Below are 23,423 nucleotides of genomic sequence, written 5' to 3' on the forward strand. Positions count from 1 at the left end.
TTTCTCACACAAAGACTGAAAGGAAGATAACTGCAATAACTCCTCTTTCCAATTCAATCTACTATTTTGATTATCTCGAATTCTTGTTTTCATCTTGGTCTGGTATTTGTATAGGGAATTTACTCCCTCTTGTATAATGGTTTATTTTATCTTTTATTGATAAAGCTAATCAGTTACTAATAAAAAGATATTAGCTACAAAGTGTTGTGCAGCTAATGGGTTTTGAGGATTGATTGCGAAAAGAGGAAGAGTCTGGGTGGAAAAGTAATCTAATAATCATTCATATTGCCATTATATCATAGCATGGTTGCTAGTAGTAATTTTATCGCAGCCTAACAGAAGAATCACATATGAAGGATGCCAAGCATTACCTCTCTCTATCCCAATCTGGAAAAAGAATTGCGATGATATGTTACAGAAGAAGGCCGATAACCTTCATCCCTCATGTGCCTGGTTAGCCTCCTCACCTCTGTATATATTTCTGTGAACTGTGGATGTAACTGGTCCCCTACAACAAACACATGTACTCTACTCTTAAGCTCAATCCAACTACACCCCGGTTCCTTGCTCACCCCTCGAAGTCTCATCGTTTTCATCACCCGTTCTACGTCTTCCCACCGGCCCAAGGCAGTGTAGATATTCGATAACAACACGTAAGCAGATGACTCTTCAGATCCCAACTCCATTAGTCTCTCTCCAGCATATGCTCCTATATCAAATTTACAATAATTTCGACAGGCACTCAACAAAATACGCCATAGACACATTCCATGATCAATGGGAACTGATTCGATGAACTCTTTGGCTTTGTCAAGCATCCCAGCTCGACTAAGAATATCGACCATGCAAGCATAGTGATCAAGTCTGGGAACAATACCATACTCATTGCACATGGAATTGAAGTAAGACCAGCCTCTGTCAACCAAGCCCATGTGACTACAAGCAGAGAGGAGGTTGACAAATGTGACATGGTCTGGCTTTGTTCCCTCTAAACGCATCTCATCAAAGATTTTTAAGGCTTCACTACCATGCCCATTCTGAGAAAGCCCAGATATCATTGAATTCCATGAAACAATGTCCCTATCAGGCATCCGTCTAAAGACAAAGCTTCCATCTTCAAGGTTCCCACACTTTGCATACATGGTCGATAGGGCACTCCCAATTGGAACTTCCAAACCAAGCCCATACTTGATTGTACGCGCATGGATTTGCTTCCCTTGTTCCAAAGCTGCGAGATTAGAACAAGCTCTAAGAACACTAGCCATGGTCAGATCATTAGGCAAGATACCTTCCATCTCCATTCTACAATACAAGCTAAGAGCCTTTTCATTCTCTCCGTTCTGCACATAGCCGCTAATCATCGATGACCATAGCACAACATCAGGCTCTTGAAGCTGATCAAACTCTTTATGTGCATCGTCAATGCTTCTACATTTTGCATACATGTCAACTAACGAGCTCCTAATAAATATTTGAAATCCATATCCGAACTTCAATAGATAGGCATGAACTTGTTTCCCTTCATTGAGAGCTGTCAAATTGCTACAAGCATTTAATATCCCGACAAAAGTAAATTCGCTAGGCCTAATCCCCGCAGAATGCATCTCCAGAAACAACCTCAAAGCCTCAGTGGAATCATCATTCTGCGCATACCCAGTAATAATCGCCGACCATGTAATTGCATTCTTATCACTCGAACATTCAAACATCCGAAGCGCACCATCCAAGCACCCACATTTCGCATACATAGTAACAATTGAGTTCACCACAGCCACAAAACACAACAACCCAGTTTTAACTGCAAGGCCGTGTATCTGCTTCCCGCTTTCAAAAAACTCAGGAGCTGTGAAAGCACTGAGAGTACTAGTAAACACAAACTCATTCACCCCAGTGCCCTCCTCCTCTCTCATCAATTTGAAAAGCTCAAAAGCATCAACCCCACGTCTTTCCATAGAATACCCAGAAATCATAGCAGCCCAAGAAACAGAATTCCTCTCAGGCATTCTATCAAACACCTGCCGTGCATCCGAGACGAGACCCAATTTACAATACATGTTAAGGAGCGAGCTCCCAACGAAGACATCTCTATAATTGTCGGTCTTGACAGCTACGGCATGAGCCTGCATACCATTGAGAGCCTCAGGAAAACGAGCAGAGGCAGTGAAAACACCAGCAAAGGTGAAAGGGTTTGGGGGGACGCATTCAGCCCACATGGTTCGGAAGAGTTCAAGGACTAGAGAGGATGATTGGATGGAGGGGTTGTGAGAGTTAGCATTGATGAGGCAGTTCCAGGAGACAACATCGTGGCATTCCATAACTTGGAATTGGAGGGCGGCTTCATCAAGACGGCCGCATCTGGCGTACATGTTGAGGACGCTGTTGGCAAGGAAAGTGTTTGATTGAAAGCCGGTTTTGATGATATGTGCATGGACTGATTTTCCTTTTGGGAGGTTTTTCTTCTCTGTGTATTGTAAGAGGAGGTTGAAGCATAAGCGGGAAAGAGAGCTGGTCATCCCCTCCGTTAGCTCAGCTCTTGGAGGGAAATTACAAATTTAAAAGAAAGGTTTTATAGTCTGATAGTGTGTGATGGTTGATACACAGCACCAAGGATGACACAAGTTAAACTGTCCAATCATGGACCACTATTTGGATGGATAAAAACCAAAAGTGGATATTTAATTTAAAGTAATGCCCCATTTCTCTCGGAGCAGTATAAGTGCGAGTGATCTTAGCTGCATCTGGCCACTTGGACAGTCCGATCCATCTGAACTGTCTGTTAATTCTAGAGCAGCTTTGATGGGTTCACATGTAAATATCACACTGATCAGATGAGCCAATCCTTCTCTGATCTGTCATTGTTTTAGCCGTACTTTTTCTGAGCCATGTAAGGAGAGGTTAGGATTGCCTAAAAAAAGTGACTCTCTAAGTATTATAAGCAATCTATGATGGTTCCCACCTACTGAATTGATCAGATTGTTGATTGGACCTGTTTTCGTGTACATGATAGTGACCATCCTTATTAAAGATTAATGATCATATTGTTAGGATGGTCAGATTGGTGGGATATATGCATAGTATCCTATGAAACCTGTGTTGGCCCCATTGGACGGCCTAGATCAGTAGATTGAATCGTCTAAGTGTCCCTATGCAACTAGGAGCACTATAACTTATAGTGCTCAGAGAACACTGGAGCATTTCTCTAAATCAATTAGAAAAATAAATAAATCAAAATCAACGGCTAAAATTCAAATAACAGTGTCCATTGATCAGAGGTTAGATCGGTATAACCAAATTATGGTCAGCTTCTCCAGTGGGCCCCGGAATTTGGTTTGAGCTGATATATGCTGCATGTAGACTTCAGAATCCTGGACTATCAACCATCACTGTCTGCTAGAGTAAAAAAACATAAATCTAGTACACTGGCCTTTGCTAAGCCCCCACGTGTCAACTAATTCACACGCCACCATATATTACGTGGCACACAGGTGAAATATCCAAGCCATTCATCTTGTGGACCTCACTGTGCATCAAAACAGACTAGGTAACACCCTGATCCATAGCTCAAGTGGTAGACTGAGTGAAAGATGCCTCGTTTCAACACTGAGGTCTTGGTATCAATCCCTAGTAGGGGTGGCTAACAGTGAAGTGTGAACTGACAGTGGAGCGGACTAATGAGTTAACATAAAAAAAAAAAAAAAAAGACCTAGGTGGTACTTAAACTGAGTCAACTCGGATGAGTTCAAATACAGAAGGTACTGAAACCCAGTCGACTCAGATGAGTTCAAACACACAAATGCCACGGAAATGCCCCTCAAAAGTCACCTTGTTAAGATACCCATAGAAAATCACCCACAATGAAAATATATCCATACTGATCATACTAGAAAAGATCTTATCAGTGATGCAAACCATCCATCCTGTGCAAATATGAAATGGACGATCCATATTGTTATACCAGAAAAAACTCGATTAGTGTAAATCATGTGGGTCCCACTTCGATGGCCCATCCCTCCTAAAAATCATATAATAAAATGACCATATCCATTTGATCAATGAATAGGAAATTCGCAGTGTACATTTATCATGCTAGAAAAATGTATGATCAATGTATAGTGCATCCCTTGAAGAAAATTTGCCACTTTATTTTCTTTCCTAACTTGAAATGTTGTGCATGCCAAATGCTTATTGAGATTGGCTGCATGCTTAAGTTCCCCCACCAACTACAAAGGACGGGAAGCAATCTTAAGATCCGTTTGGCATGCAAAAATTTCCTAATTACAATTATGTATAATTGGAAAGAACATATTCTCAATTTTGAATTTTAAAATTGTTGTTGTATCATACCAATCATCTTTAAATTACCGGAGAAAAAGCATGCACGACTTTGATGAGCCGTGTGCAAATTAGAGTTATTTGATACTTTTTTAGAGTGTGTTGGTTGATGCTAGAGGAATTGGTAATTGTATACATGACATATAAATAACTTAGAAACTTATTTAGAGCGGGTCATGGACACTTTCATGTTCAAGATGGACCAAAGAAGGCCCGATAGAAGCCAGAAGTCATCAAGACCGTCAGAAGCTTAAAACAAGCATATTTTGGAAATTGGAATGAGTTACTCAACGTACCATATATGATTTTGGGGTAGGACGAGCTACTTTAGCCAACCAACTCGGCTATTCTGGTTTACCCACACCGAATTTGAGAGATTCCATCATATCGACAGTCGAATTTCATGTTTATTTCCATTTCTACTATTTGTAGTATGTTTTGATTTGATTAGAACTCTTCATCCGTTGGACTTTAGGAGTTGTGTCCAATATGAAAAGTGTATAGAAAAATTAGGAGAATAACATGGTTAAGCCACATGGGACACTTACGATAAATAGTAAATTTATTATTTATAGTAAGTCACGAATTGTAGGGAGTTTTAGTTGTAGTTTAATTCTGAAATTTCTTCCAAGGCTTGGTATCCCTATTTAAAGGGTTGTAAATTCATTTTTAATCATTCATTAATCAAATTATAAATTTTCTAGAATTTATTTCAGCTGTAAGTAGGTCACCAGCTTAAATTCACACTAATCGGATGATCTTAAACTACGAAGGGGTCTTTTAGATGGGAGTAGATGGGGGGAGTTTGGAGGAATTGGGAGTATATGGGGTAAGAGATGTGTTTAGATGGGAGCAAAAGAAGGTTAAATAGAATTGGAAGTAAATGGGGCTGATTTGAAATCCCAGGAACAAGAGAGATTTGGGAGTAGGGTGAAATCCTGTTTTAGGTTCCCATGGAAAGTCGCATGAGTAAACAAAAGTGTCACTATGCACATGTCCAACATACACGTGGCATGCTAATTATACTCCAAAACAATTGAATTATCAACTACATTACCAAATCACACTAATAAAATGATCCAAACTGTCCAAATGTTGGCAATTTAAATAGATGGTTAAAAAACATTGGCAAGTTGCTCGTTCGTGATCCTTACATTTGTGGCCCACCCAAGACTCAAAATTTCCTCATTTTTAGCTGAAGTATATATTTCAATGGGTTTATTACAATCATTTTATCAAATATCACATATGTATACTAATTTGGGACAATAAAGCTAATTTGATATGTCACGTGTTCCTCGTGAATATATTTTAAAATTTCCAATGCATTCCAATTCCTCCCATTTACTCCCTTCCAAACAAATTGTTTGGCAATGCATTTCATTTACTCCCATCCAAACACAATTGAGGAAGTCATTTACACTTGAAATAGGAGTAAATGTGAAATGAATTTCATTTACCTCCATTTATATGCTTTTATTGTTGAATCGGAAATCATTGATTATTTTTTCTTTGTTGACTAGCCATTGGACATCCACTAACAAGCTAGTTCAGACATCAATCCATTAAAATAGATGACTTAATGTGAGTTGCAGCCACAGTATTCCTGAATGCTTGCATGTCATGCATCACATTCTGCTTGAGTATCAAGGTTTTTCTCTCGGGGTCATTTGGATGTTTGAACTGTAGATGGATGGAAAGCAAGCTTTTCTTAGAAAAAGATCATCTTTATCATGTTTAGATGGACTGTGGTTCCATGGAATTATGAGTTGTGTTTGGATTGAAAAGGAGGAAAGAGAATTTATATTGATACCATCGAAAAAAAGCATTAGTGAGAAAGTCTTGTCATGGAAATAACAAATAATCTTTATAAATAAACAAAAAAAGGCTGTGATTTTTTATTTTGTTTTGTTTTTTCACTCAAGTAAACGCTTTCCATTGAGAGAAACTTTTCTAGTTGGCACCAAGCATCCAAACATGAGAAAAGATGCAACTTGTGGAATTCATTTCCAAAGTCACCCTATTTCCATAACTTTGGTGCAATGAGAGGACTTTCAATCATTTCTCATTGCAAATGTTATACATGTTGTAATTGGATGTCTTAAATTTATAATTTTTCTCTGGGTTGCTCGACCAGTCGTGGGGGTTGCTCGACCGATTGTGGCCCGCTCGACTCAAAGTCCAGCGGCATTGTGTTTTGTTCTTCCATGCTGCTCGACCAATCGAGGGACTGGCTCGACTAGTTGAGGGTCCGCTCGACCGGTCGAGGCTCTCCTTCGACTAGTCAAGGGTTACACAGATTGTGCACAGATTTTGCACGGACTGTGTAAATTTGAAGCGATTTCAAGGATGTGCGAAAGGGGAGTTTCCTAAACTATAAATAGGGGTCCCTAGGGCTATTATAAGGTAATGCTAAGGCTTTCTAAAGAGGTTCCAAGGGTTGCTAAAAGGGTTTTAGGGTTTCTAAAGGGTGTAGCAAGGGTGAGATTCGAGGTTGTTCGAATCAGGTAAGTCCTCTCTCTTTGTAATTTATGCTTTCATAGTGGAATTCTGTCGCTTTGTGCCGTGGTTTTTTCCCTCAAGTGTTTTCCACGTTAAATCTGTGTGTTCTCTTGGGTTTGCTTGGTGTCATTGGATTGCTATCCTAGATCTAGATCTATGTGATTCTGCAGCACAAATTCCCAACACAGGTTTATAACACCTACAACAATCAATGAAACCCTTTCAATTATTATTCCTTTGTTTGATGTTAAATATTAGCAAGCATCATAGGAAATGAAGATGGTGAAATCTAGTTATTTTCTTTCTTTCTTTTGTCATATGGGTATCTTTGGACTTCTTTTCCAAATTTCTCTGAGAAATCTTGACGTTTTTCAGGTGCTTGGGAATGTGGAACCTTGGAAATGAATTTGGTTTTCATGGAAAACCCACATTTTTTTCTTTTAAGGGGAAAAGAAAAGGCAGCATTGGAAACTGGTTTCCATGTCACAGCTTTATTTTTTTCAAAAACTAAGGACATTCATTTCTCAAAAGAAGAAGAAGAAGATGTTAAATCAATTTCTGAGGCAGAGAAGACACATGATGTGACCATCCCAGATGACCATATGTGGAATCCAAGTAAATCAGAGTCCATGGTTTTCCATTTCCTGAGGATTCCAGGTAACTTTTCTGTATCCACATTCTAGTTTTTCTCCATCCAAACACCTGCAATTGACCTATCACCGTATGGGGAATCATGTTATTTAGGGTCGGCAAACATGCCAACTTTGGATATCATTTTCATACACATGCTTATAATATACACCCAGAATGAGAAAGAATGTAACATGAGATTTGAAGCGGAGACAGATTTGAACTTTCCCTTGCATATGCCTTAACTATCCATATAAAATTCATCGATGACAGTTCGAACTACTAAGGGAATCCTCACCACATGCACCCCATCTGTCCAAGACAAACTTCCAAACGAGTATCTCCCTTGCACTCGCAGTTGAGAGAAGAAACTTACCTTGAATTTCTGCTTCTTCACTGTAGAATTGAATAATAATATCCAAGGTTTGACACTAACCATTACTCCTGGTGGAGCTTCAACATGAGCTATGTATACAGATGTAACTGGACCAACATTCGTAACTGTTCTTGAAACTGTCAATGGCTTCCTCAGATGTGGGATGGAAATAGAAGGGAGATTGAGATCCACCTGTGACCAAGATGTTTTATTGCAAATGATTCGATGCCGTGTCATTGAACTAATAGCAGAGTTGTTGTATCCCATGGAGCAAAGGAAGGAGATATGGTCTTTAATTCTCGTGTCATATATGAGACCAGGATCTGCTGCTTTGTTAGGATCTACATGACCACCTCCATAGTCGAACGGGTCAGCAATCTTGTGTGGAGATCCCTCCGCCGCCATATTCTGACCATATTCATCTTTGATGGAGGCTGACAGAGAGGTCCATGAATGAGAATGTGAACTCAATAACAGATTAATGGCACATGAAAGAAATATCAGTAGCTTTGAGGTATTATACAAAACTTACTCAAAAGGTTGCAAGCGGGATGGTATTTAGTGATCCAAAGTCCAAACCACTGACATGAAGGGTCTGACTATGGCCTCGAAGACCCATCTGTGTAATATTTGGCCTTTCTTTGTTGAACTGAACCATTGCTATGTTTTCTCTCTTGTCTCTATGTGGAAAATCTCTTAAATGATTGGGATTTTTCTAATCTGGGGGATTTTTGGTTCAGGGTCCATTCAAAGATGGGTCAATAGAATCAACTGTTTGGATCACTGAAATGCAGGCCCTACTTGGGCTAACTGAAAACTCAAAATAGCATTGCTCAACCTTTCAGCTTGACCATTGATAATAATAAATCATAGTTCTTTTCTTCTTCTTTTTGACCTTACCTGTGGTGATTAGTGCAGATTTTATAGCTGCAGGGCTCCAGTGAGGATGGATAGATTTGAGTAAAGCCACGATTCCAGATATATGCGGGCAGGCCATGGAGGTTCCAGATTCAATTTTGAAATTAAGTGGAGGGGCGCGGAGACCCATATCTGTTGAAGATGAAGCAGGGGACCATGACGCTAAGATGTTCATGCCGGGAGCAGCAATGTCAGGCTGTATAGAACAATCACATATGGTGAATTAAAGAAGAAATTATACGAGTAAAAAATTGCAAGTGATCTAGTTTGAGGTTGTGTATTTGACTAACAGAACCTTTTAAGTCCAAGTTTGGGTGTAACATGAAACGGAGATGTGGTGCCATTTGCATGCCATCGAATGGCACCATAGAAATTAACTCGTTTAGGAAGTTGATGTAGAACAGGTTGCGGATGACTTCGTGGATGGACAGGATTTAAAAGAAAACCAGACTGAAAAGTTCGATCTAGGGTGAAAAGGGCTTAAACGTGCACTATAACTTCCATTACAATGGATGCTCGAACACATGACCTCATCTTGAGACTCTTGTAAGTCTACCACTGAGCCATTGGCTATAACTTTGTAAATGGTTATCTATTTTTAGTTAGTTTTGTTTTCGCTATTTTTAGGGCTTTATGGGTTCATATTCCAATCCAAGGTTTTTGTTTTAATCATCTAAGATTCATATAGGTAGACATTTTTAATACTATTTTTAGTAATTTTTACCTGTTTTGGGTAAGTTACCTAGTTTGAGTTGAATCAGGAGAGGCTTCTTTTGCTTATTTAAGTATGTCGTAGAGAGCACTTCATTCAATAGTATCCTCTTTATTCTCATTTGGAGATTCTCTCTTTCTTCATGGATTCAAGGGGCTACTCTTGAGAAAAAGAGAGTGATCTTCTTCCTTTACTCATGTACCTGCTAGCCAGAAGTGGATTTCTTGTGCTTGCCATTACTTTTCTGTCGAACCGAGTGGCTCATCCATAGAGAGCAATTTCTCAACGGCGGCTAGACATAACTAACTAAATCATGATTTGAGTTGCTATAGCATTTCTTTTCCAACAAATAGTGCAACATCCAAACATGCCATGAGGCAAGAAGTATAGCATGTAGTTTGAAGGAAAAAAGCAGCACCTTCAATATAGAGGGGGATAAGGAACTGGGCCCTCGAGAAGAGAAGAATGCAACTTCTGGGGAAATCAATGTCCCAATGGTCGTCTTTGTAAGTCCAAACTTAACAACTGGATTTCTGCAACACATAATTCAGTAAAACTTCTTCGTTTAGAGCCCTTCCAAGGTTTAGTTTTGGGAAAATTACTAAAATATAACTCAGATTATTCAAAAGAGAGATGATCACCTACAGCCAGCGACACATCTTACATTTGAGCACATCTGAACCTATGAAAAAGGTGGGCCCCCCCATGATGATTAGCAGTCTTGAAATCAGGCTGATACTTGATTCACATTTTATATGGGTGGTTCATGGATTGAGAAGCACATCAGTGCTAGCAGACTGGTTTCCGCACCAGGTGATCTTCATGGTGGGCCCATTTTTTCATGTGTAACATGTCCAACACAGGTGCCACATTGGCAGTGGCACCACCATGTGACATCAGATCCATATCAACTCATGAAGATTTTAGCAATGACTGACATTATGAGCTAGGATAATTTGCGCCAACAAAGAGGACCAATATCGGCATTGAATGAACAGGATTGAGTTGATGAAATTACCTCACTTTCTCTATGTAATTCAGCAAGACTGTTCCTATTTCGAAGTCAACTTGCACACATGGGATAGCCATGGAAGTAATAACATCATTTGTTGGAAACTGAGCGAAGATTAACGCGATGCCTTCAACTTCTCTCACAGTTTCCAGAGCACTGGCAACTGGATTTTGTAGCTGAGATTGAAAACAGAGGACTACCTTTCCTCTCGCTAAAGTAGCATTAAGCGATTCAGTATCACAACTTCTGGAAAAAAAAAAAACAGTCTACAATGAATGACCACTCTCTCATACAGAACTTGAGGCACATCATACAGAATTTAAGTAACGGCTATAGCAAGAATGCATCATCGTACCTTGCTTTATTGTAGTCTACGTCGACCAAAGCAATGTCTTCTGCATACACCAGTGGGTAGAACCTGTCCTCCTGCTCCCCACTGTACAAAGACTGGCCCTGCATGAGAAACTAAATTGCTGATTTCTGAAGAGATTTGCATCCCTTGGGGTGCATTTGGTTGCATCAAATATTATGAAAATTTTCACCAAATTGATATTAATAATGAAGCATCGTGAAATTTTGTGATACTTGGTGCAACCAAACAAACACGTATCCATATAACATCTAATAATCACCAAACATGATTTTTTTTTTTTTTTGAAATGGATGTGGACACTATGCAAATTGACATCTTTGCTTCCTATCCAACTCAAGGTCATATCCACCTCTCCTATGCATTTACACTCATGGGTGTGCACTACTTCAACATAGGCATGTTTGGATTGGGCGAAAACGAAAGATGGCAAAGGAAAACAAACTGTCAAAGAGAAATAAATGTTGTATGTTTTATTTTCAGTTCTCCCTTGTGACAAAATGCCATTTTCTTAATAAAATAGGTTTGGGAGGTCACTAGCTCCCTAACTATCAATTGTTCCAAATCCCCTTCTTATGCGCTCCTCCAATAACATGGTATCATGACATAAGCCAAGCTAAAGCTGATATTAGGAAATACCTTTCACTTGTTTTTTTTTTTTTGTGTGGTTTTAGGGAAAATTAGGGTTTGGCACCCCCCTCTTATTTATAATAATAATAATGATATGGTGGTCTAGATGACTACCTAATAGATATACCATACACATTTTAATGCTCCCCCTCAAGCTAGAGCATGGATACCCACCATACCCAACTTAGGCACAATCTCAGAAAGATGAAACCTGGTGCCACTCTTCATGAAAACATTAGCTAACTGCTCCCTAGCTTTGAGAAGGGGGGTTGATTATGCTAGCCATTGGCTTTTCATGAATACAGTAAAAATCAACCTCTATGTGTTTTGTGCACTAGTGAAAGGAATGCAACCAAAGGAATTTACTATTACCATTGCCCATAGTCTATATTCTACCTCTGCAGATGTGAAAGTTATACTATGGACTGTTTCTTACTCTTCCAGGAAAAAATTGCCCAAATGTACAGTGTTAACAGAGAAGGGGAGAATACCACAAAAGTCCAGTTGTTTCCGAGGGTGATTGCAATGGGAAAAGCTCGATCGATTGTACTTGCAGCTACAGTCGTGAGCCAAGGAGCAGTGTTTTGAATTGTCTGGGGGTACGGACCTGAATTCCCTGCAGAACAGACGACCACGATTCCTTTATCAACTGCATGGAAGGAACCAATGGCCACAACATCCTCAATATAAGGAGCAAGTGGAGGTGATGAGCCGAGAGAGACCGAAATCACATCCACCCCATCAGAAATGGCATCATCAAAAGCGGCAAGGAGGTCAGCTGAGCTGCATCCACCTGTAGCCCAGCAGACTTTGTACACTGATATACGAGCATCATGAGCGCCTCCTCTGGCCAAACCACGTGCAAGTCCCAAAAAGCTTGCATTCCTCACGAAAGCACCAGCAGCGATAGATGACGTGTGAGTGCCGTGGCCAACTGCATCCCGTGGTGATAAGAACTCAAACACACTACTTGTGTCCAGGCTTCCATATTCAGCTTCGTATCCTTTGATGTACCAACGTGCACCGATAAGTTTCCTATTGAAAGAAGCCCAATGAAGGAACTCATATGCATCACTCAATGGACAATGTGAATTCTACAATAAGAGTAAAATTAGCAAGAACAATACTTTCAGATTCTGATGAAATGCGTGAAAAAAAAAAATGCCAAACTGATTGTGATGATATAAATGCTTTATCATCGTTGTATGCTCAATACCCCAGATGGGTTAGCAGCATTCTACAGAGAATGATCTAACGTGGGAAGTATGAATTTTAAATTTCAATTCATATGGTTTTGGAAAATAAAGTCATTTAAATTACAGAATGCCAAGACATATATGGAGCTTCTATTAGTGACTTTTGGCATACTATAACTCGATGCAACTAAACTTTTTTCAAAAAATATCTTGATCGTTCAGTCGCAAGCAATTAATTAGCTGAAAATCTATGATGCATGAATGGAATAGTACAATAATACCAAAACAAGAAGAACACAAACTTGCAAATCTTCCACTAAAACCCAATAGCAATGTTATGAGAAATCAATTCTCTTACATAGATCAATTACCTCAATTTTATGAGAATCAATTCTCTCATAAAACAAATGTACGAACTTTGCTGAAGTTTTCTTGCCCATCCCAACTGTTATTAAAATCGTCACCCGCCTCTTGAATGGATGAGATTTATTTTGGGGTAAGAACTCTACAGGTTAGACCCACTTGACGGACAGCTTGGATTTTTATTTTTATTTTTCCTTTTTAAGCGACATTTTACTATACTTCACTGTTTAGAATCCCATACATCCCAACCACCTTGACTACTCCTAATGCCTTTTAAAACCTTCCTCAGTGTAAAAGGTTTCTTTGAGTCACCTACTTTTTTGTTTGGACATCCTTCCATTCTATGGATCTTACTTAGATGGTTTGCAAAGGGTAAATGTGAGATAGAAACTTAGAATCATATAAAATGATGGATTTCAATGCTTTTTGGATTTTACAAAGTATCAAATCCAAGTTTTATATGAACGTCTTTTCATTGATGAACAGAAACTTCACTGAGGAAATTTTCGATCGATGTCGAAAGGGCCTTCCATTTGATCAGCTTCTGGGTGAGCAATTTGTTGGAATTGTCATTAGTGTCTAAACATCTGTTTCACCATATTTTCTCAAGAATTCTCGTCATGATGATATACTTTGATGATGGTATTATCTTCAGAGATTCAAAACAAGTCCAATATGAAAGATCTTGACCATCCTTTTCACTTTTAGAGGACCTCAGCTAGAGTATCTTCTTTTGAGTATGTACCCTCATGGTAACAATTGATCTGATTTCTGATTGAAGCTCAATCCAATCAAACCTTAAAAAACCATATTCACAACTGTTTGTATTGGTCTATAACATAGTGATGTAGTGAGGGTAGCGGACACTTTCATGTCCAGGATGGACTAGAGAAGGCCCGATCGGAGGCAGAAGTGATCAGGACCGTCAGAATCCTAAAACAGGCATATCTTGCAAACTGGAATGAGTTTCGACGTGCCATATATGATTTTGGGGTAGGAGAAAATACTTTAGCCAACCAACCCTGCTATGCCAGGTTACCCACGCCGGATTTGCGAGATTCCATCAGATCGATGGTCAAAAATCCTTTTTAATTTCATTTTTATTATTTATAGTAAGTTTTAATTCAATCATAACTCTTGATCCTTTGAGCTTTAGGAGTTGTGCCCAACATGAAAAGGCTTAGAAAAATTAGGATAATAACATGGTTAGGCCAAATTGGACACTTAACTATTTTTGGCCAAAAACCATGAAGTCTAGTAGAAATCATGACCGTCTATAAATAGTAAGTTTACTATTTATAGTAAGTCACATTTTTTAGGGAGTTTGAGTTGGATTTTGATTCCGAAACTTCTTCCTAGGTTTGGTATTACTATTTAAAGTATTGTAAATTCGTTTTTAATCATCAATCTATTTTTCCTCGTGGATTTGACGAATCTCTATGAGGAGTCCAGAGAAGCTCCGCGGATTCGGAGTAATTATCCCCTGAGGAAGACGGTGATCAATCTCATCATATCCATTCTTGCGTCACATAGCTAGTTAGCTATAGTTGGAAAAGCTCATTCAATAGCACTATGCATGCATGGTTCACAATATCTAGACAAGCATAGTACTACATGATGCAAAGTGACGGACATCAAAACCTCAAAAACTACATGAACCCAAGAGCTGAATGGAAGGTTATTTAACCTAAGAGCTGAATGGAAGGTTATTTAACCTATTACAGTTTGAACGATTGAAGCCTTCTCCTTCCTGACATATCCCCTTCCAGTGAGATGGAATATCATCCATACCATCCTCTTTAAAGCTTTTGGATTCAGGCCATACACCTACACACCACAAAAACGACATATACCATCATCTATATATGCATAGATACAACATACATGTCTATATACATATGTACGTATGAGTGTTCAAATACAAGTAGTTGGATGATTAGTTTACATCATCATCATCATCTAAGCCTTATCCCAATTAATTGGCTTCAACTACATGAATCTTGTTCTGCCAATGGATTATTTTACACGAAACCCAACTAATCGGATGATTAGTTTACATCCAACTGGAAAATTTGAGTCTTCGAGGAAAAATGCGTGTGGCCCACCTGATAAGTGGATCAGCCTAGTTTTAATGGTGGGGCCAATTCTTGAACATGTTGATGCCTTGAACAACTGATACATTGGCATTTCTAAGGTACTTGGGAAAGTAATTTACCCATCCAACTATTTGCATTTGAACATTCCAATTTATCTGTATATACACATCGATGATAATGATCCCATGAGCATCATCAGATAGAGTATATCTACTGCTTACCAGTGTCCATGATACCGATGATAGACCCACTGCCCGATTGGCTCTTCCAAAGGAGTCCACAAGCAGTCTCTGGCTCTAACCGTAGAAAATCCCAACTTCTAGTAGTATGCAGGCGAAGAATATGATTTGGAATGACTCGAACGACTCCAGGGAAATCTGCGCCCATCGGTTTTCCACATTGTTAGAGTATAAACAAAGCTAGACTCTATAACAACAACAGTAATAATAAAACACTCTATGATCTACTACATAATGAGGTAACATAGAGCTAGACTCTATAACAACAACAACAACAGTAATAATAAAACACTCTATGATCTACTACATAATGACGTAACATAGAGCTAGACTCTATGACAACAACAACAACAGTAATAATAAAACACTTCATGATCTACTACATAATGAGGTAACATACAATGCTCAGGCTAAGAGTTTGTACAATTTTCAGTTTCTACAAGAGGAGGCCATGGTTTAGTGATGTGTGCCATCAGAACATGGACCGTCCACAGTGGGGCCCATAATATATAAATGGTTGCTATCACCAGGGGCCCCACTTTTACAAAATGAAAAACTGAATGGTAATAGACAAGTTTTCCACACTTGCATTGTCTAAGACCACTTACATAACAAACAGTTTCATATATGCACCTGCAATAAGCTTTGCCTGCGCCTCTGTCAGCACAGCGGCAAACCCTGAAAACCCATGCCTGTAGCTATACAGCATTGATGCTGTAGCTGCTTCTTTGCTACAGTTAAAGAGTTACAAAAAAATTTAAAAAAAATAAAAAAAGCACACAAAATGTTTGGTAGTTAGATATCAATGGGAAATTTTAACTGTTATAAATACAAGCAGAAAATCATCCAAGAAAGAGTTGAAAGTATCAAATGGCATAGAAAACCTTCCAAGCACATCAGAGAGAATCCCATGATGTGAGTCCTGAGTGATCTGTGGCTCAGAGTGGTGTCGCTCTCCCATGTATACAATGTGAACCTGAAAAGCATCATATAAGTATGTAAGCATGGTTTTTGCACCATGGCCTGTTCCAGTGGTGTGAAATGAATGGAAGCATTCAGGACACTGGTAATATTTATGTGAAGGTCAGGATGTTACGTTTGATGGGGGTTCCCCGTCATGTGGAGGTGGGACCCACATGTGTGGGCTTAAGTAGTCTTTGATTGCCATGTGTGTGGGGCATTTTGGTCTTTTGGATAAATAAAATAAGAGAAAAATGGCTTTTTTACTGAGAGTGTTCTAGAAACATTTGGTGTTTTTCTTTCTTGGAGAAAAAGAAGAGAAGAAGAAAAGAGAAAGGATTTTGTAGAAAAAGAAGATCAAGAGCCTTTTACCACCGAAATCTTTGCATTTGGGTTTATGAGGCTCCATTCACAACACCGGTTTCTTTGATTGTTTTCTCCAAGGGTTGTGTTGGGGATTTTGTTCAATCCCTAGTTGGTGAGAAAATTCATTTCCATTGTTGTTGCTTGAAACAAACCTTTAGGTGATGTATTTGGGCATCCAAGAGAGCTTGTTCGCTTGATGATTGTAATTCTATTATCTCTAACATAGTGGATTTTTGCCGGACTAGAACCCACGATTTTTTCCTTTCACATCAGAGGGTTTTCCTCATAAAAAATTCTTTGTGTCTCCTACGTCCTACATGTTTGATAATTTGCTTGCTTGTGTTATTAATGGTTATTATCCATTAAACTTTATATCGTTAATCGCATTGATTTGCACATAAAAGGGAAAGGTGTGTAGCTTCCCTATGTACATACATACATACATACATGCATAGTATGTATAGATGCATACATGTGTGTGTATGTGTGTGGACATAACGGACATACATACATACATACATATAATGTACTGTGAGGTCCACCTTAAGGGGTGTCCTTCGATGTGTGCATAAAATCCATCCCATACATAAGGGCTGTCCTTTGATGTTAGGCCATGAGGCAATCAGCCCAATCAGAAACTCAGTTGGGAAACACCATAGGGAATAGTTGGGAGGGGAAGGCAACAAAAAAAAAAACACTTCCAAACTGTTTGTGGGGCCCACTTTCTTGTGTATATGCCATCCAATTCATTCATCAGATGCACCACAATAGGACGACGGAACACAAAAAATCAGACCATTCCTGAGTGCAAGTGAACCACACAAAGTGAATTTAGAAGTTTTAGGAATGATTTTACAGTGTTCCCTCATGTGTGGGCAACCTGCGCATTTGATTGGCTTTGATTTTTGGCTAAGGGTGAACTTGAGGCATTGCACATAATAGATGGAATGGATATGATGCATGTATATCATGGTGGGCCCTATAGAAGGCATGTTAACACTACTATTAAGTCACAAGCTATGCAGTCATGCTGAGGTGTGTGTGTGGAAATGCTAACTTCCCCATATATATGAAAATGCTACCATCCCCAATCACGGATTTGGACACTCCATTCAATTGTGCCATTGGAGGCAAACTACAGTAACCTCATTTTTTTTTTTTAACACATGCACACACACCCCCACACACTCACACCGTAGTGGGATTTCACCACCTATGGATGCTCGAACCCCCGGGTGTTCAAATTCCTGAGAGTCTACCACCGGAGCAAGAGTAAGGATCCAAACTATAGTAACCCTTTGAGTGTAGGACATTTTGTTACAATCCATAGACCATAGATGGGAAAGTTAGCATCATCAAACCAAATTGCTTCTTTAGGAAATGCTACCTACTCCCCACCTTCATGGGAATGTTATCAATTTCCTTTAAAATTTTAAGTGACGCGTAGCATGTCCAATCATGGATCAAATCTGTCCACTCATTCACACCACTGGGGGCAAGTTACAGTGAAAAACATATATTGATTCATTAATTCTAACCATCTAATCAATACCACGTAAAATGGACAGTCCAGATCGAGCGGAGAAAAAAATAAGTGCGCTCATCATCTCGAAACATTATTCACTAGGTGCCACCATGGATTGCTTATGATTTCAAAGAAGAAATTTGGTTTAAGGATGCTAACTTTTTGATCTATGGTTTGTAAAAAAGGATGGTTGTAACAAAATGAGCCACATTCAAAGGGTTAGGGTCATCCTAATGCTAAAAGGTTTTCATCATATACGCCCAACAGGTACTCCAACTGATGTAGAGCAGGTCACGGACAGTTTCATGGCCAAGATGGATTAGAAGAGGCCCGGTCGACGATAGAACTGATCCGGACCGTCGGACCTTAGATTGGGCGTATCTCACAATCCAAAATGAGATAATGAGTTATGAGGCGTAAAATATATGATTTTGGGGTAGAACGAGCTACTTTAGCCACATACGAAACTCGGAGGAAGCTGGGTTTCCGGGTTGCCCACACGCAGGATTTGCGAAATTCCATTATGTTGACAGTCGAATTCCATATTTAATTCTGTTTTTACTATAAATAGTAAGTTTTAGTTTGATTATAACTCTTCATCCGTTGGGCTCTAGGAGTTGTGTCCAACATGAAAAGTGCTTAGAATAATTAGGAGAATAACATGGTTAAGCCACATACGAAACTTACTATAAAAAGTAAATTTACTATTTATAGTTAGTTGCGAATTCTAGGAGTTTTAGTTGTAGTTTGCTTCTAATTTCTCTCATTGCTTGGTATTCCTATTTAAAGGGTTGTGAGCTTGTTTATTTCATTCATTAATCAATTTCGAATTTTATAGAATTTATTTTCTATTTTGCTTGCTTTCTTTCTCGTGGATTCAAGAAGCCTCTGTGAGGAGTCCATAGAAGTTCCGTAGATTAGGAATAGTTATCCTCTTGAGGAAGACAGTGCTCCACCTCACCACGTTCATCCCTGCGTCACCAACCCAGCTGGTTATGGACCTCACTGTGTTGTAACTAAATGGGTGTGGGTGTGGTTTTTATTATTATTTGGGCCTGATTAATAATTAGACCAGGTGTGGGTGCACCCTTGCTTACACACACACTTCTGCTCACCTGCACACCTTCTTAGGTGAGCAACACACATGTCATGGGTACAAAATCTGAACAGTGCATCACCCCTTGAAACCCTCCTAGAGACTAACTTTCGGTCAGACTCAAAACTCCAGTGGGCATAGCAAAGATAGAGGCGAATCAAAGCAGGAAATTGTTTCTATTTTCCATGGCTCACCAGAGTTTTGAATCAAGCTGAAAGTTGGTCCCGATGGGCTTCAAGGGGTGTTGCATCACATGGACCGTTTAGATTTTGTGATCAAGACACATGTACACAGGTGCGTAGGTGAGCATTTTTCTATACACACGTGTGTATGGAAATGGTACTTTAAAGTCGACCTCATGGAAACTTCCCATGAGGTTGAGCTGTGTGGGCTCCACCGTGATGTATGTCTAACATCAACACCGTGCATTTGATGGGTCCCCTTTAGTTTATGGGATATCCCAAATATCAAAAGTATATGGAATTCAGGTGGGCCATACCATCTAAAACCATGTGAGGACATGAGTAAAATATATAAAAGCACTTGGTGGAGCCCGTCTGAGTTTTAGATGCGGCTGAAACTTGGTCTGACCCCTCATCCATTTGGGACACACACAATGGATGGCTGGATTTGTGAACCACATCTCAATGGGCCCAATAAATGATTCTGAATGTTTCAATGGGAGGGTAACCCCTCTCAACTGTTGTATATGGTGTGGCCCACTCAAGTCATGGATTGACTTGATTTTTAAGCCGGTGGCCCACCCAAGTCATGGATTGACTTAATTTTTAAGCCCGTGGCCCACCATGGAATGGTGTGTCTGGCTGATTGTGTAGGTGTTCGACACACATCACGGTGGGGCCCACACAGCTCGACCTACTTCCCATGAGGTCGACCTCATAATACCATTTCCCACGCATGCGTGTGTAGGTGTGTATCCAATACTCCAATTAATTAATAATTAGTACTTATTAACTATTAAGAATAATTAACACTTCTTAATTTACAATTTTTTTCTTTTAAAGAAAAGGTTGGCTTCTATTACAACATTATAGAAAAAGCTTATTATACAACACTTTACATGTAGGGTCCGGCATGATGTGTGTAGTATGTATTCAACTCATACAATAAGATTGCCCTACTATGCAGTGGACCAAAGTTCAAGTAAATTCAACTGCCATGTGAGCTACCAAGTGAATTGGATGTTTTTGTATGATTTTTCATTATTTTCTATGGAATGGCCCACTTGATAATTGAATTTTCCTTTTTTTAAAAAACATCCCATCATAAGATGGATAGCATGCACAGACAAAGATGGCACCCACACATAAAGTGATTGAAAAAGAAAATTGAAAAGTGAAATTGAAAAACTTTAAAACTTTGGCAAAATGTGATAGACTAATCATCAATACGGAATACTAGCTGGTAGTAATGGAGGTGGTGCAGGACATGAAAATTAAATATGATATGCGAGATTTGAGGCTTAAGATCAAGTTAGTTCAGAAACAATTACACAAATTCCATATCCTACATAAAGTCCAAACATTCAATTAAGGGGAATCTATGTGGTCCAGGCCTACACATGCTAGGGCTGGATCAATAAAAATTATGAACCAAACGATACTCAAAAATAAGAAATAATCATCCACACATGCATAGTAATCAGTCCCTAATCCAAGGGATTCAAAAATTCCAATTCGGGGAACCCTAGGGTAAGAAAAGGGGCATAAAATTGGAGATTTGAGTAATTTAAGGTTAGGTTTAGGGATTTTGGGTGAAAGCGAGTGAAAGAGAGGAGAGAGATGAACCAGAGAAGTACCGTACGCGTGGACAACAACAATGACCCAGACGCACGTGCGTGTGATCCCGACCGCATGTGTGTGGGGCCCACTATTCAGAAAAAGGCCACCTTGGCCCTGGTCGGCCAGGGATGGACTCCAAAACCCCCAAATCTCAGTTCGATCCGATGTACGGTTTGTGCGTGATGCTCCACTAACGTTTCAGCCCTCCTGTAGGGCCAGATTCTGAAATTCTGCTGTGGGGAGGAGAATTGTTGTAATAGATGATTGATTCGAAGTGTATATGATGGGGTGAGATGAGAATAAGGGATGGTAAAAGATGGGTAGTAGAGATAGCGATAGATGGGGGTGAATCGGGATAGATGTGGCTTCGCACCACGGTAATTAACCCTTCGATGAAGGGAAGGCTTCGCACCCAATTAGGCTTCACAACTCAGAGAGTAGGAAAATGTAGAATTTTTATTACTCTTCAATAAATCAAAAGAACTACAAGGGGTGCCTATTTATAGGGAAAACCCAATACCCTAAAACTCGCGCCATGTGCGCAACCTATTACTTGGAGATGAAGTAAACTAAAATAAAAACCAAATAAAGAAATCTAAAGCGTTCATGATGTTCTAAATAATAACAATAAGCAAAACCTAAAATATGAAATTAATCCGACTAGCGGGCCATGATCATGAGATCCCATGATGGTCTTTTCTTGGTTATCGTGCCCACTCTTTTGAACCAAAACTCCGTCTTTTAGCATGGGGCCCTCCCTGGACGTCGTCATCGATCCAGATCGACGGTGGGGCCTTTCTTCTTCGTGCGTACGTGCATAGGGGGTGGCGTGCGTGCGCTTGTGTGCGTGATGTCCCCATCAGGAGGTACATATAAGAATGGTTTCCTGGCCCCTTTTTTCAAATTTCAAATCACAAATGGCCACCTTATGCCCTAATAAATATCCCATATCCTAATAGGTACAGATATAGGTGCCCATTTCAAATCCGGCATAGTTATGTGTATGGATATTGGTGCAGTGCTCATTAGCTGGTATGAGTATGATACCCTTATGCACAACCCAAAGCCAGCCTATTGCCACCCCCTACTAACATCCCCAAGCATTAGGTTTCATACATGAGGAATGATCTAATAATGTAGTTGATCATATGATAACTTACTATACAACCGAGCCGGCTGGGGCACACATAATGTTGTGTGTGGTATCCTCTCATCCATTAGGTGCACCAAGATAATGCTAGAAATCAGCTCAATCCAAAACTCAAGTGGGCCACACCACAGAGAAAATGAGGATGATCACACAAACCAAGAAACTTTCCAAATGCTGCATGGGCCTGCAGTGGTCTATATATGTCATCCACTCACACCATATGCACATTTTGGAGGTCACAACCAACAAAGGTATTTCGCAATGTTCCCAAACTTTTCTATTTGACATTTGGAATTGACAATCATCAATCTCAACGGTCCAATTATTCTTAAGCTAGTGGTGAACAATGTGTAAAAAAATAAGCTGATTGGATGATCCTAACCATCTGATTATTTTTTCCAATTTGTTGCAACTGTACTTTTTCTCAAGCCATAGATCAAATGGTTAGCATCATCAAACCACAAGGCTTTTTTGGAATCATAAGCAATCCATGGTGGGATTTAGTGAACAAATGTTTCCACATGATGATTGGACCTACTTTGTTTCTCTGCTCAATCTCAGCCATCCATTTTGCATGCTATTATCCGATCAGCGTGATTTTCGCACCATGGCTTTCCCCTAGTGGTACAAAATTAATGGACCGCCCAGATTGCCGATCAGCTATGCCATGCATCATTTAAAAGCTTTGGGAACGTTGGTCCCTAAAAGTTTATAATCGACACATGAAAATACTACACATGCATATTCATTGAAATCCTGAGAGATGGAGGAAATTATAAAAAAAGAAGCAAAGAAGAAAAATTCCCACTTACATTGCTAGCATAGATTGAAAAGAAAATAGATAGGTGCAGAACAAGAGCAAGAAGAAGATGAGTCCCGCCCATTTTTTCTTTTTTTTACTTTCTCTCGCAAATTCCACTCTCAAATATAACTAACAAGAAAAAGGTCGTTGGAGGAAAGAAAAATTACAAGCTACTGATGCATCAGGACATGAGTAGTGTCCTTATAAGTGATCCTAGCCGTTTATATATTGGAATCCGTTGTGGGTAGGATGGATGATAGGAAAAGCTCCAAATTTGGAAGATCCTAACCCTTTGATCTGGGACCTAAAAATGGACGATGAAGGAAAGTATATTGAACGACTAGGA

At 39.5% G+C, this 23,423-nt stretch overlaps 2 protein-coding genes across 3 annotated transcripts in view; both read right to left on the reverse strand.

The window, feature by feature from the left end:
* LOC131252555 (pentatricopeptide repeat-containing protein At2g33680) overlaps nt 1-2,786 on the reverse strand; it is a 30,173-nt gene extending 27,387 nt beyond the window's left edge. For both annotated transcript variants that reach the window (XM_058253159.1, XM_058253153.1), the window contains exon 1: nt 372-2,786. In XM_058253159.1, coding sequence (XP_058109142.1) covers nt 378-2,513 — 2,136 coding nt within the window. In that variant the 5' untranslated portion in view covers nt 2,514-2,786 and the 3' untranslated portion in view covers nt 372-377. The remainder of the gene's footprint in view (nt 1-371) is intronic.
* A 4,581-nt stretch (nt 2,787-7,367) lies between these two features.
* On the reverse strand, nt 7,368-23,221 carry LOC131252562 (subtilisin-like protease SBT3.9). The gene is made up of 11 exons (XM_058253177.1): nt 23,088-23,221; nt 16,261-16,352; nt 16,010-16,107; nt 15,359-15,514; nt 14,757-14,868; nt 11,974-12,517; nt 10,838-10,935; nt 10,489-10,728; nt 9,889-10,003; nt 8,741-8,954; nt 7,368-8,274 (listed from the first exon to the last, which is right to left on the reverse strand). The coding sequence occupies exons 1-11, from the start codon at nt 23,157-23,159 to the stop codon at nt 7,706-7,708; spliced, it is 2,310 nt and encodes a 769-aa protein (XP_058109160.1). The 5' UTR covers nt 23,160-23,221; the 3' UTR covers nt 7,368-7,705.
* Nucleotides 23,222-23,423: the final 202 nt, after the last annotated feature.

The sequence above is a fragment of the Magnolia sinica genome, chromosome 1, assembly GCF_029962835.1.
Source record: "Magnolia sinica isolate HGM2019 chromosome 1, MsV1, whole genome shotgun sequence".
Lineage (NCBI taxonomy): Eukaryota > Viridiplantae > Streptophyta > Magnoliopsida > Magnoliales > Magnoliaceae > Magnolia > Magnolia sinica.